At 44.6% G+C, this 14,695-nt stretch overlaps 1 protein-coding gene across 1 annotated transcript in view; it reads left to right on the top strand.

Annotated features, from left to right (window-relative positions):
• The window catches only part of b3gat2 (beta-1,3-glucuronyltransferase 2 (glucuronosyltransferase S)), a 107,534-nt gene that overhangs the window by 48,867 nt on the left and 43,972 nt on the right, over positions 1–14,695 (top strand). The window contains exon 2 of the mRNA XM_078213765.1: positions 3,197–3,341. Within this exon, the coding sequence (XP_078069891.1) occupies positions 3,197–3,341 (145 nt within the window). The remainder of the gene's footprint in view (positions 1–3,196; positions 3,342–14,695) is intronic.

The raw sequence follows: 14,695 nt of genomic DNA, 5'->3' as shown, positions 1-14,695 counted from the left end.
GAGGCCATATTTGGAGCACTGCGTACAATTCTGGTCGCCCTGCTATAGGAAGGATGTTATTAAACTGGAAAGGGTGTAAAAAAGATTTACAAGGATGTTACTGGGACTGGAAGGTTTTAATTATAAGGAGAGGCTATATAGGCTGGGACTTTTTTTCCCTGGAGCGTAGGAGGATGAGGGGGTGACCTTATAGAGATTTATAAAATCATGAGGGGCACAGATAAGGTGAATAGTCAAGGTCTTTTCTCCAGGATAGGGGAGTCCAAAACCAGAGGGCATAGGTTTAAGATGAGAGGTGAAAGATTTAAAAGGGACCTGAGGGGCAGCTTTTTCACACAGAGGGTGGTGCGTATATGGAATGGGCTGCCAGAGGAGGTAGTGGAGGCGGGTACAGTTACAACATTTAAAAGACATTTGGACAGGTACATGGATGGGAAAGGTTTAGAGAGATATGGGCCAAACGCAGGCAAATGGGACTAGTTCAGTTTAGGAAACCTGGTCGACATAGACGAGTTGGGTCGAAGGGCCTGTTTCTGTGGTGTATATCTCTATGACTCTATCTCTATGGTCAATGGTAACTCCCAGGGTGTTGATAGTGAGGGGGATTCAATGTTAATGCCATTGAATGTTGGTTAGATGGTTAGATTCTCTCTTTTTGGAGGTGGCCATGGCCTTGTGTGGCATGAATGTTACCAGATCTTGCTACTGTTTGAGTATCTGAGGAGTTGCAGACGGTACGAAACATGGTGCAGTCATCAGCAATTTTAAGAAGATTGTTTTAGGATTTGCTCAAATACTCATCGCAGTGGCTTTAAACCTTCCTTGCCAAATGGAAGTGGAGAAGTTGTGTGGTTTGGGACACTTTTTAGGATGAAAAGCACTATAAAATGTACGTCTTATTTTTCCTCGGCAGATTTGGGATGCCCTGAGCTCGTGAAATCTGCTGAAAATTCACATCTTTTTCGAACTTCACCGGGGCCTGTGTTCTTGTCCATTTCAGTTCAGTTTTGTTGCCACAAACCAAACAATTGCTGTTGGCAATCCTCGACTGTAGGATGAAAGTGACGAATGCAGAATTTTAAACAGTGCCAGACCTGATCCAAGTAGCAGACCCAGAGTTAGTATTTATGAGCACAAGAAACACCTGAAACTGAATAAAAAATAGTTAATGTTTCAGTATTTAAAATATATTGACAATTGTCAGTCATCAGTGGAAGTTTAATTGGTTTAAAGGACTGAATCATTAACTAAGAAAAGTTGTATTCATCTGCCAAAAGCTCAGGAGATTGTGGAGAGCGGGATACTGAATGCAGAGACTGTCATGCCTACAGAAGCGACTCCTTTTTATTACAATCGTCCTGGGGAACTGGAATGTTCCCACTGCAGACATTCAGAGTAGCAAAATGATCAGTCACTGTGCCACTCACAACCTTTCATTCTGCTGGTGTCATGCGCATTTTGAATATGCCCTGCCTTTCAGATTGTTGGAGTGCTCACCATCAAAAAGGGGATTTAAAACAAAATATATTTAGATAAACTACGTTAGAACATCCTTAGCTCTCGACAGCCCTAATGAAGCGCTGTCCATAGATTCATAGAATCACTACAGTGCAGGAGGAGGCCACTTGGACCATCGAGTCTGCACCGACAACAATCCCACCCAGGTTCTATCCTGGGAACCCCACATATTTACCCTGCTAGTCCCCCTAACGCTAAGGATCAATTTAGCATGACCAATCAACCTAACCTGCACACATGGGGGCAGCACAGTGGTTAGCACTGCTGCCTCTTAACGCCAGGGACCTGGGTTCAATTCCGGCCTCAGGTCACTGTCTTTATGGAGTTTGCACGTTCTCCCCGTGTCTGCGTGGGTCTCCTCCGGGTGCTCCAGTTTCCTCCCACAGTCCAAAGATGTGCCAGTTAGGTTGATTGGCCATACTAAATTGACCCTTGGTGTCCCCAGATGTATAGGTTAGGGGGAATTAGTAGGGGAAATACCTGGGGTTATGGGATAGGGTTTTGGTGATATCATTGTTGGTGCAGGCTCGATTGGAGGGGATTAGTAGGGTAAATACTTGGGAATACGGGGATAGGGCCTGGGTGGGATTGTGGTCGGTGTCGCCTCGATGGGCCGAATGGCCCCCTTCTACACTGCAGGGATTCTATGATAGAAAGAAAGAAACATAGAAAAACTGCAGCACAAAACAGGCCCTTCGGTCCAACAAGTTGTGCCGAACATATCCCTACCTTTTAGGCATACCTATAACCCTCCATCCTATTAAGTCCCATTACTCATCCAGGAGTCTCTTAAAAGACCCTATTGAGTTTGCCTCCACCACCACTGACGGCAGCCAATTTCACTCGCCCACCACCCTCTGTGTGAAAAACTTCCCCCTAACATCTCCCCTGTACCTACCCCCCAGCACCTTAAACCTGTGTCCTCTCGTAGCAGCCATTTCCACCCTGGGAAAAAGCCTCTGAGAGTCCACCCGATCTATGCCTCTCAACATCTTGTATACCTCCATTAGGTCTCCTCTCATCCTACGTCTCTCCAAGGAGAAAAGACCGAGCTCCCTCAGCCTACCCTCATAAGGCATGCCACTCAATCCAGGCAACATCCTTGTAAATCTCCTCTGCACCCTTTCAATCTTTTCCACATCCTTCCTGTAATGAGGCGACCAGAACTGAGCACAGTACTCCAAGTGAGGTCTGACAAGGGTCTTATATAGCTGCATCATTATCCCCGGACTCCTAAACTCAATCCCTCGATTGATAAAGGCCAGCACACCATACGCCTTCTTTGGCATCTGGGAGCAAATCGGAGAAAACCCACGCAAACTCAGGGCGAATGTGCAAACTCTACACAGACAGTGACCCAAACCTGGGTCCCTGGCACTGTGAGGCAGCAGCGCTAACCACTGTGCCACGGTTGCACCCATTCTGGTAATTTTTTTCCTATCGGATACTTACATCTTCAGGACAGTGACTGCCCCAATGGAGACACAGGCAGTCGCTATATCCTTTCCCTTCAGATGTGAATCCGGACAGTATGCGCTCCCCCCAATGGTCATGGGGTATATCACTGATGTGTTCTCCCAGCAATGTTGGTTGCGTGTTATAGTGGCTTGCTTTGTGCTGCTGGGTGCTCAGTGAGACTGCAGACCAACGCATTGTGCTTTTTGACACTTTTTTGCAGATGCGTTCCACCCGTAAGGTGTCTGTGTGGCCAGTCGGATTGGTGGGTGGCCGTCGCTATGAGCGCCCGTTGGTGGAACAAGGGCACGTGGTGGGCTGGTACACAGGCTGGAGACCAGACAGGCCCTTCGCCATTGACATGGCAGGTAAGCAGTTAATTCTCATTTAGTTCTCAAAACCATTGGACTCCCATGCCGATTTGGGGGGGCCCCACTGTGGCACAGTGGTTAGCACTACTGCTTCACAGCACCAGCGACCCGAGTTCAATTCCCAGTTCAGGTCACTGTCTGTGCGGAGTTTGCGCATTCTCCCCCTGTCTGCATGCATTTCCTTCGGGTGCTCCGGTTTCCTCCCACAGTCTGAAAGACATACTGGTTAGGTGCATTGACCCAAACAGACGCTGGAGTGTGGCGACTAGAGGAATTTCACAGTAACTTCACTGCAGTGTTAATGTAAGCCTTACTTGTGACTAATAAATAAAGTTTAAAACTTTACTTTTTCCCACTTTCTCTGGAGGGAAGGCTTTAGTTGACTCTTACTGTAGCCCAATTACTATATTTGCAGTCACTGCACCCCTTTCAGAAAGGCACTAATTCTGCTTTCAGCTTTAACACACTTCAGAACATAATTGCTGCAATTACAGGTTTCTTGGTAAGTAAAGCACTTTGAACATGTATGGAAAGCAGGTACCATTTAGAGCATAGGTCAGTTAATCTACTTAATGGGCTTTTAACATTTGAACTTCTATTAGTGTTGTTGTGGCATTGGACTGACATATGTAAATGCGATCATTTTAATCCCATTAAAGAGTACAACCTGTGACTTATTAATAAGTCCAAAATTTGTGGCAGTAATGATGGTAAAACTGTCAGCATTCTCTACCATTACTCCTCTGAAAGTGAAAGCAATTGCAGGAGTTTGCACGTGTGCAGTTGAACGTGGAAATCCACAAGCTTCTCCCAGTGATTGTACACTGTGTCCTCTTGGCTCCAATGGGCCACTACCTTAAGTACCTCCATCCCTGGCTTCATCCAGGCGAGTCAATGATCTATGTTCTTGAAGTCTTCTCTCTAATGGGTCACCTCAAAACTGTACACAGACCTCCAACTATGGCATAAACATTATGTACAAATTTAGCAACATCTCCTTGCTCTTGTGCTCCATTCTCTAATTCATAAAGTTCCAAATACTGTTGGTCTTACTTGTGGGTTCATTCACCTTTACTCGCAGTTTCAGGAAATCATGTATTTAAAGTTCTCAGTCTCTCTGATCCTTCACATCTTTCAGTGTCTTTCGATTGAGTGTGTACTTCCATTTTATAGTTTCCCTCCCCAAATGGATAGTTTCACAATTTTCCATATATTAGGTGTGAATGATACAGTAAATGGCAGAACTCTTAGGAACATTAACATACAGATGGATTTGCGTGTGCAAGTCCACAGTTCCCTGAAAGTGGCAACACAGGTGGCCAAGGTGATTAAGAAAGCATATGGCAGGCTTGCCTTCATCAGCCAGGGCACTGAGTGCAAGACTGGGAAATCATGTTGCAACTATGTATGTTTAGGCCGCATTTGGAGTATCGCATGCAGTTCTGGTTGCCACACTAGCAGAAGGACGTGGAAGCTTTGGAGAAAGTGCAAGAAGATTCACCAGAATGTTGCCTGGTCTCGGGGGTGTTGACTATGAGGAGAGGTTGAATAAACTAGGATTGTTTTCACTGGAAAGACGGAGGCTGAGGGGAGACCTGATAGAGGTCTACAAAATTAAGAGAGGCATAGACAGTGGGTAGTCAGAGGCTTTTTCCGAGGATGGAAGTATCAATTACAAGGAGGCACAGGTTCAAGGTGAGAGGGGGAAATTTTAAGGGAGATATGCAAGAGAGGTTTTTCATGCAGAGAGTGGTGGGTTCCTAGAATGCGCTGCCAGAGGGGAGGTGGTGGAAACAGGCACACTAGCAACATTTAACAAGTATCTGGATGGGTACATGAATAGGGAGGGAGTAGAGGGATATGGACCAAGTAAGGCAGAATGTTTTTTTTTAGTTTAGTTTAGGCATCATGATCAGCATGGTCTTGGTGGGCCGAAGGGCCTGTTCCTGTGCTGTACTTTTCTTTGTTCTTTGTTTGTTCTCCAGAAGATAAATGGCTGAGGAAGCCGCTGAGTTCAATCAATGGTAAATCTATCGAGCCAATGGTGGGAAATGAATATCCATCACTTCTCGGCCTTTTGGCTAAGATCAAGCGTTAGATCAAGCCCAAGATGGGAGTGCAATGCCTCATCTTGTCAGCGGCATGGCAGAACAGAGTTTAGCACTGCTGCCTCACAGCGCCAGGGACCCGGGTTCGAATCCCAGCTTGGGTCACTGTCTGTGCGCAGTCTGCACGTTCTCCCCGTGTCTGCGTGGGTTTCCCCCGGGTGCTCCGGTTTCCTCCCACAGTCCAAAAGACGTACTGGTTAGGTGCATTGGCCGTGCTAAATTCTCCCTCAGTGTACCCGAACAGGTGTCAGAGTGTGACAACTAGGGGATTTTCACAGTAACTTCCATTGCAGTGTTAATGTAAGCCTACTTGTTACAGTAATAAATAAACTTTGGATCTTGTATGCCTCTCTTGTGGGGACCATGAATTGGATTGTATTTGAATTTGGTTTTTTGATCAAGCAAGGTGATGTATTGTGATTACTCGGTCCACTCTGAGCATTGGCGTTGTAAATTTAAAATGAAGTAAGAATTTTTAAAATGGTAAATCTATTGAACTGTTGGGATCTTGCAGTGTAACACTGTAAAAACTCTCAAACAAGTTACACCTTGTTGAATGTGGTGTAACTGGGTTGCTAATGGTCTGGTAACGTTATAAGTATTCCTCAACACCTCTCTGACCCGAAATTTGTTTTTACATTTTTGGAATATCAATTTTTTCCACAATGATAAATTCCATACATTTATAAGATAATGGCCTGTAACCTCCTCGGAATAGCAATCAGTGACAGATGGGCACTCTACACCCATTTAAATTGTAAAGCCCCTGTCTCGCCTGACCTTCCTGACATGGATCAGACTAAAGAAGTGAAATGCATCCTGGGCTCCAGCAAAATAATTAGGGGAGGAACATCAGCAAGACCAGTTTAAGTTTATTTATTAGTGTCACAAATAGGCTTATATTAATACTGCAATGAAATTACTGCAAATATCCCCCAGTCGCCACACTCCGGCGTCAGTTCGTGTACACTGAGGGAGAATTTAGCATGGCCAATGCACCTAACCAGCACATCTTTCAGACTGTGGGAGGAAATGGAGCACCCGAGGGAAACCCACACCGACACAGGGAGAATGTGGAGACAGTGACCCAAGCCAGGAATTAAACCCGGGTCCCTGGCGCTGTGAGGCAACAGTGCTAACCACTGTGCCACCGTGCCACCCTAACCATCAGAAGTTAGCGATTTAACTCACTTTGTCAGATGGTTCCCAGCCCAGTGTAATTGTCCAGGAGAAGTTAGCACTGCTGGACAATTGTTGGGGAAACCCTTACATGAAAACTTCCAAGAGGGATTCTCCAGTGCATCATTGGGGTATGTGACATGAGGGAGCCAGGAAGTTAGGGCTCAATATTTTATTTGAAAATTTTTGATGGTATTTCAGTTTCTAAGTTAATCCTATGTATATGTTCCAATAATTTTTTTCCCCCTCTCTGTAAAAATAAGTTTAAAGGATAGTCAGTGGTTTTTATTTCCTGGTTTGCTGTCTGTGTGAATACCTCCGTGTGATTGGTTGATTACCTTGCTTGATGACACTACTGGCACTGGATACTTGGAGACCCCCTTGGCGTCAGATTTAAACTAATTTTGGGAAAGGGGAAATCCACAGAGATCACTAGACCTTTTGGGGATCTTTTGGGCCTTTGGTTAAACTCAAGCTGAACAATTGATAGAGAGCTGGGATTATTTTGTATTGAACCCATTGAAGATGTAAAGAGAGATTTTTTTTGCCTTTATCATCATGAATTTTGTACATTGTAGATTAATTTGAACGCCGCTGGAGGTAAAATATGAGCAAAAGTAATGATAAACTTTACTTCCTTAATTACTGCTATTTGTATTTTATCATTGCCTAATGTGGATAAGTGAAGATCCACAAATAAAATCTCATGAAGGCTTATTTAGGAGAAATCCTATGAAGGGTCAATTTTTCTCAGTGGAGAATATATAATAGAAAATGTGTCTTGAGCTTGCATTCAAAATGGATGTCAACTGTGGGAGGGAAAGTGAATTGAATTCAAGGTTTTGAACGATATCATCGAGCTGTATCAACTAAAGGTGGAGGAAGCCACAGCAAACACATTACCTGGAGAATCAATAGTATTTGCAGGGCTCAGGAGACTGGGAGTGAGACTAGCTGGGTGTGCTTGCAGAGAGCTAGCACGATCACAATGGGCTGAATGGCCTCCCTCTGTTCTACAACCATTGAAATGGCTGCTGACCACCATCTTGATTGGCAGTGTCAATGTAAAAGAAAAACATGCAGAATAAAATGTTTTCTTACTGAAAGACAAGAATATACCCAAGAATGTTTGGAAGGGTGTTGCTACGGGGCTGTCACAGCTTTTCTTGTTGTATTTCTCCCATGTCTGCGTGGGTTTCCTCCGGGTGCTCTGATTTCCTCCCATAGTGCGAAAGACGTGCTGGTTAGGTGCATTGGCCATGCTAAATTCTCCCTCAGTGTACCCGAACAGGCACTGGAGTGTGGCAACTACGGGATTTTCACAGTAACTTCATTGCAGTGTTAATGTAAGCATTGTGACACCAATAAATAAGGTAATCAGGAAGAGATAGCATGGTTTTGTGAATGGGAAATTGTGTTTAACCAATTTATTTGAGTTATTTGAATGACTGGCTTGTGCTGTGGATAAAGGGGAGCCTGTAGATGTACTGTACTTGGATTTCCAGAAGGCATTTGATAAAGTGTCACATCAAAGGTTACTGTGGAAGAGGAAAGCTCATGGTGTAAGGGTAACATATTAACATGGGTATCTGGTTGGCAGAAAACTAAGAGTATGCATAAATGGGTCAGTTCCTGCTTGGCAGGATGTAATGAATGTAGTCCTGCAGAGGTCCACTCTGGGGCCTCAACTTTTCACAATTTACAATTTATATCAATGACTTGGATGAGGGGAGCGAAGGCATGATAGCTAAATTTGAAGAAGGCACAAAGATAGGTAGGAAAGTATGTTGTGAAGAGGTCATAATGAGGTTGCAAGTGGATATAGACAGGTTGAGTGAGTGGGCGAAGTCTGACAGATGGAATATAATGTGGGAAAATGGGAAGTGTTCACTTTGGCAGGAAGAATAAAAAAACAGAGTGTTATTTAAATGGAGAATGATTGCAGGATGCCGAGGTGCAGAGGGATCGAGGTGTTCTGGTGCAAGAGTCACAAAACGTTAGTATGCAGTTAAAGCAAGTGATTAAGAAGGCTAATGGAATGCTATATTTTATGAGAGGAATCAAACACGGAAGTAAAAATGTTATGTTCCGTTATACAGGGAATTGGTGAGACCGCATCGCAAATAGTTTTGGTCTCCTTATTTAAGAAAGGATGTAAATGCATTGGAGCTGGTTCAGAGGAGGTTCACTAGACTGTTACTTGGAATGAGCGAGTTGTCTTATGAGGATAGGTTGAATAGTTTAGAGAGTGGAGGTTGACTTGATATACAAGATCCTAAATAGTATTGACAAGGTGGACGTGGGAAGAATGTTTCTTCTTGTGGGTGATTTGATTTGATTTGATTTGAGATTTTGATTTGATTTATTATTGTCACATGTATTGGTACACAGTGGAATGTATTGTTTCTTGCGTGCTATACAGACAAAGCATACCATTCATAGAGAAGGAAAGGAGAGAGTGCAGAATGTAGTGTTACAGTCATAGCTAGGATGTAGAGAAAGATCAACTTAATACGAGATAGGTCCATTCAAAAGTCTGATGGTAGCAGGGAAGAAGCTGTTCTTGAGTCGGTTGGTACGTGACCTCAGACTTTTGTATCTTTTTCCCAACGAAAGATGGTGGAAGAGAGAATGTCCAGGGTGCGTGGGGTCCTTGATTATGCTGGTTGTTTTTCCGAGGCAGCGGGAAGTGTAAACGGAGTCAATGGATGGGAGGCTGGTTTGCGTGATGGACTGGGCTTCATTCACAACCTTTTGTAGTTTCTTGTGGTCTTGGTCAGAACAGGAGCCATACCAAGCTGTGATACAACCAGAAAGGATGCTTTTTATGGTGCATTTGGAAAAGTTGGTGAGTCATAGCGGACATGTTGAATTTCCTTAGCCTCCTGAGAAAGTGGAGGCGTTGATGAGCTTTCTTAACTATAACGTCAGTGTAGGGGGACCAGGACAGGTTGTTGGTGATCTGGACACCGAGAAACATGAAACTCTTGACCATTTCTGGGTGAGTCCAGAACTAGAGGGGGCACTGTTTTAAAATTAGGGGTCACCCTTTTAGGGTGAAACTGAGGGAAGGAAGCAGACAAGCTGGAGAGAAGAAGAAAGTTATCAACAGGCTAGGTCAGAGAGTAGTTGAAAGTACATTCAAGTGATTAAGTGCCCAGTATCCGCCACACAGTATGAAGGTAAAGGCAATTCTTGTTGATCCAGCCTACCACAACTGGTGGGATTGGAAAGCAGGCAAGTGTTTGGAAAAAATTCTACCACGTAGATCAGATTGCTTAAGTGAACCACAGCTTTGTGGAAGCTGCTCCCTTCAGAGAATCAGTTAGATCCTTGAAGGAAAAGGACCGGAATTCTGCTTGGGAGAAATGTGTGACTGAAACAGGGGCTATACAGGTGGAGTGGGCTGCCTAACACACCTGTAAGATAGTCTTTGTATCTGCCATTCCATGTGCAATTTATAGTTAGTACTGACCACGAATTGCTGGTTAATTCATATTTAGTTACATTGATTCTGATTGTAAAAGTATAAGAGAGTGAAATCTTGTTGCTAATTTCTTCATTTGGTGGTCATTGGGTAAATTTAATCCTTTTTGTTTGCAACTCCCCACAGGGATCTTCACACAGTTTTATTTCTCGGTCATCTGGAGAGAAAATTCAGATATTTAAAAATAAGTCAAAATCATCAAATGCTTGTAACTCTGGGTTTGAAATGAGTGGAGCTGATTCAGTTAATTTGGAAGCGAATTTTCAGGGGATATGGTTCCCGGTAGTTTAAATAATAAGGGCATTAAACAGTCAAAGAACAGCTTTCAGGCTGAGTTTCTCTCTATGCCACAAAGATAAAGAAAGACCTACATTTATATAGCACCTTTTACAACTTCAGGTATGCCCCCAAAAAATGCTACAGATAATGGATTACTTTGAGACGTGTACTTGTTTTTGTAATTCCGAAACGGGTCGTACGGTGGCACAGTGGTTAGCACTGCTGCCTCGCAGCACCAGGGACCCGGGTTCGATTCCCAGCTTGGGTCACTGTCTGTGCGGAATCAGCACGTTCTCTGCATACGTTTCCTCCGGGTGCTCTGGTTTCCTCCCACAGTGTGAAAGACGTGCTTGTTAGATGCATTGGTCATGCTAAATTCTCCCTCAGTGTACCCGAACAGATGCTGGAGTGTGGAGATTTTCACAGTAACTTCATTGCAGTGTTAGTGTAAGCCTACTCGTGACACTAGTAAATAAAACATGGCAGCTAATTGTGGCATAGCAAGATCCCATAAACATCAACATGATATCGGCCATGTTTTTGTGATGCTGGTTGAGGGATCAATATCGTTCAGGGTACCAGAAATAAGAGAGAAATTTAATTTCCTGTGAAGGTGACACCAACATTATCCAAAGGAGGGCAGGGAGCAGAAGGTTGTCTTGTCGCTAATGTTAATGACTTGTCTTCAACTCGCTGCCCTATCAGTAATGACGAGGTCAGGAAGAATAGGAGAAAATTACCTCTGGGCTCAGTGAAGAGCTCGGGCTGTCAGTGTAGAGGCAATTGGGAACACAACCGCACTAACTGATGGTATCAGTTGACACAAGTAGGCCACTTATTGGAATCACTGACGAAAACCTCCAAAGATGTGGAAGAGAGCCACCCTAAAGGCAACCAAATTGGCTCTTTCTAGAGCAGAGGTGATAATAGGATAAAATCCTACAATTCTCCTGAAGCATATCAGATCTGTCAGCAACTTCAAAGGGGGAGAAAAGACCCATTAGTATTTCAGACACGGAGGTTTCAGAGGAAATAGTGAGAGATTCATGAAAGGCAGAGCAAGAAATTATCAGTGCTGTTTCATTTCTGTGGAGAAGTGAACCCTCTGGTGTGTACTGACGGAGCGCTGAACTGCTAAAGTCTTTCAGAATCCCAACAGTGCAAAAGGAGGCCATTCGGCCCATCAAGTCTGCACCGACTCTCCGACAGAGCATCCCACCCAGGTCCCAAACACATAACCCCATATATCTGTAAATTCCCCCAACCTATACATCATTGGACATGAAGGGGCAATTTAGAATGGCCAATCCACCCAACCTGCACATCTTTGGAGTGTGGGAGGAATTCGCTCCCTCCCCCCATTCATCAGCTAACAACTGCACGGTTAGGGTTATATTCACCGTTTAAAGTGTATTTATTAGTGTCACAAATAGGCTCACATTAACACTGTAATGAAGAGAAAATCCCCCAATTGCCACACTGTGGCACCTGTTCGGGTAACTGAAGAAAACTTTAGCATGGCCAATGCACCTAACCAGCACATCTTTTGGACTGTGGGAGGAAACCGGAGCACCCGGAGGAAACCCACGCAGACTCTGCACAGACAGTGACCTGAGGCTGGAATCAAACCCGGATCCCTGGCACTGTGAGGCAGCAGTGCTAACCACTGTGCCAATGGGTCGGCCCCATGGATGGATATGAAAAATCCCATGACACTGATTGGAAGAAAAGTTGATTACATACCTTGGTGTTCTGGTCAATATTTATCCCTCAGTCACCCCATAATAGGGCTACAATATATTAATATTACCAATAAAAACAGTTAATCGGGTCATCATTGCATTTCTGCTTGTGAGATTGGGTCTCATTAATATCTACACAATGTTCTTGTATCTGGGGAATTATTGTCCCCTATTGGCTGTTTTGGTGAAATCGGGACAATTCCAGCTGTCACGCTTTGATCGCTACTTCAGCTTGTTAACTTTGTAAATTTATGAGTAAACTCCAAAATATCACTTTATCTAAAAGTCGTTGCTTTTCTCCCCCATTTCCAACACTCGCTCTCTCCAGCACTTTTCTCGTAACTGCCCCGAATCTTCCGTTCACCCCATCTCTGCCCTGGTGGTACAATTGAGGCATGGTGGTACAGTGATTAGCACTGCTGCCTCACACCGCCAGGGACCCGGGTTCGATTCCACACAGTTTGCACGTTCTCCCCATGTCTGCATAGGTTTCCTCCGGGTGCTCCTGTTTCCTCCCACACTCCAAAGATGTGCGGGTTTGGTTAATTGTCCATTTAAATTGCCCCTGAGTGTCAGGAGGATTAGCAGGGTAAGTACCTGGGGTTAGGGACTGGTGGGATTGTTGGCAGTGCAGGCTCTATGGGCCAAATGGCCTGCTCCCGCAATGTAGGGATTTTATGATTCTAATCTATGATTTTATGAATTGCTACCATAATTCATGGCATATAAGCCAAACTGATATTTCCTCAGTATCAAAATGCACAATTGTGACTCTACTTAACATATAAGTTGACCCCACTCCCTCCCTCCATTCATCAGCTAATTACACAGTTAGGGTTATATTCACTGTTTTAAGTTTATTTATTATTGTTACAAGTAGGCTTACATTAACACTACATTGAAATTACTGTGAAAATCCTCTAGTCACCACACTCCGGCAGCTGTTCGGATACACTGAGAGAGAATTTAGCATGGCAATGCACCTAACCAGCACATCTTTGGACTCTGGGAGGAAACCCACGCAGACACGGGGAGAACGTGCAGACTTAGCACAGACCGTGACCCAAGCTGGGAATCGAACCTGGGTCCCCGTCGCTGTGAGGCAGCAGTGCTAACCACTGTGCCACCGTGCCACGACTGGTGGTATGGGCCTTGTTGACAAGGAGATGCACAGGAGTTTAATACACGTCCGTACAGAGCAGGCACCGTATGGTGATGAGTGAACCAATATGTGTCCTCTTGCAAAAAGAATGAAGAGCGAAGCTAGTTTTCAAGCTAAAAGTCAGAATGTGGTTCTGCTTGTGAGATAACCATGCTGCAGTGAGGGAATTCGGTGTGAAACCGGGGTGGGAACAGAAGGAGGAGGAATCCGCCCTGACCAATAAAGATGCCCAAAACCAAAAGCGCTATGGACCCGGGTTCGATTCCCGGCTCGGGTCACTGTCTGTGCAGAGTCTGCACGTTATCCCCGTGCCTGCGTGGGTTTCCTCCGGGTGCTCTGGTTTCCTCCCACAGCAGAGACTGGTCTAATCTTGGGAAGCATGTATCGGAATGGGACCTCGAAAAATATCCGAATGGTCACCATCAACAGCAATGCAATATGTATTTATCCACTTCAGTCAAACCCTGAGCAAAGATTCCAGACCAACAGCTAGTCGGTGTAACCACTTTATGGAACAAAAATGGTCTAGCGTTGTAACAGAAGGTCAACACCGCTCAGAGACGACCAAAGGACCTCTGCAAAAATCATCAGTGTCCAGCAGGTCTTTATCAGAAAGTGGCAAGAAACACCATGTACCCATTACTTCACATCAGCAACATGAGTGAAGCACCCCTGAATTTCAATGTGCTCAACAATGGTGGAGTGAAATGGTTCAAAACTAGTTCTAATGGAAACGGCAGAAGATCAGAAGACAAGGTTCATGGTCCAGGGCCAACAGAACCAAATTAAAGCCTATGGTGATTCTCAAACATAAAATCGTGCTGAAAGTCAAGTTCTCTGCAGGAGTTCTGGTGCATATCCATGACAATGATTGACTGGAGGAGGACAGAGTGAAGCTATTCATCAATAATGTGTAGAATAGGCATCCCGGAGGCCAGTGTAAAGAACACGGCTTATTAACGTGAGACATGTTCAGATCCCACATACCCATCAAGAGGTGCTTGTGAAGAAATAACATCCATGTTGCAGGGCAGAAGTGTGTAACCTCTCCAGAAGGATGAGTGTCTCGAGGATCAGGTTCATGCTGAATGGAATACGGGGATGATTTCCAGAGAAACAAGGGGTGGAGGGAGATAACATGCTCTACACTGTTTGTGAGCAATCGCAGGATGCTATTAATCATAGAATCCCTACAGAAGGAGGCCATTCGGCCCATCAAGTCTGCACCGACCACAATCCCACCCATGCCCTATTCCCACAATCCCACATATTTAACCTGCTAATCCCCCTGACACTAAGGGACAATTTAGCACGGCCAATCACCCTAACCCATGCATCTTTGAACTGTGGGAGGAAAGCGGAGCACCCGGAGGAAACCCACGCAGACATGGGAA

This window comes from Mustelus asterias, chromosome 5 (assembly GCF_964213995.1).
Source record: "Mustelus asterias chromosome 5, sMusAst1.hap1.1, whole genome shotgun sequence".
NCBI classification, from domain to species: domain Eukaryota; kingdom Metazoa; phylum Chordata; class Chondrichthyes; order Carcharhiniformes; family Triakidae; genus Mustelus; species Mustelus asterias.
Note: the sequence above shows the minus strand (reverse complement) of the source record. Positions and strands in the feature narration are given on the sequence as shown.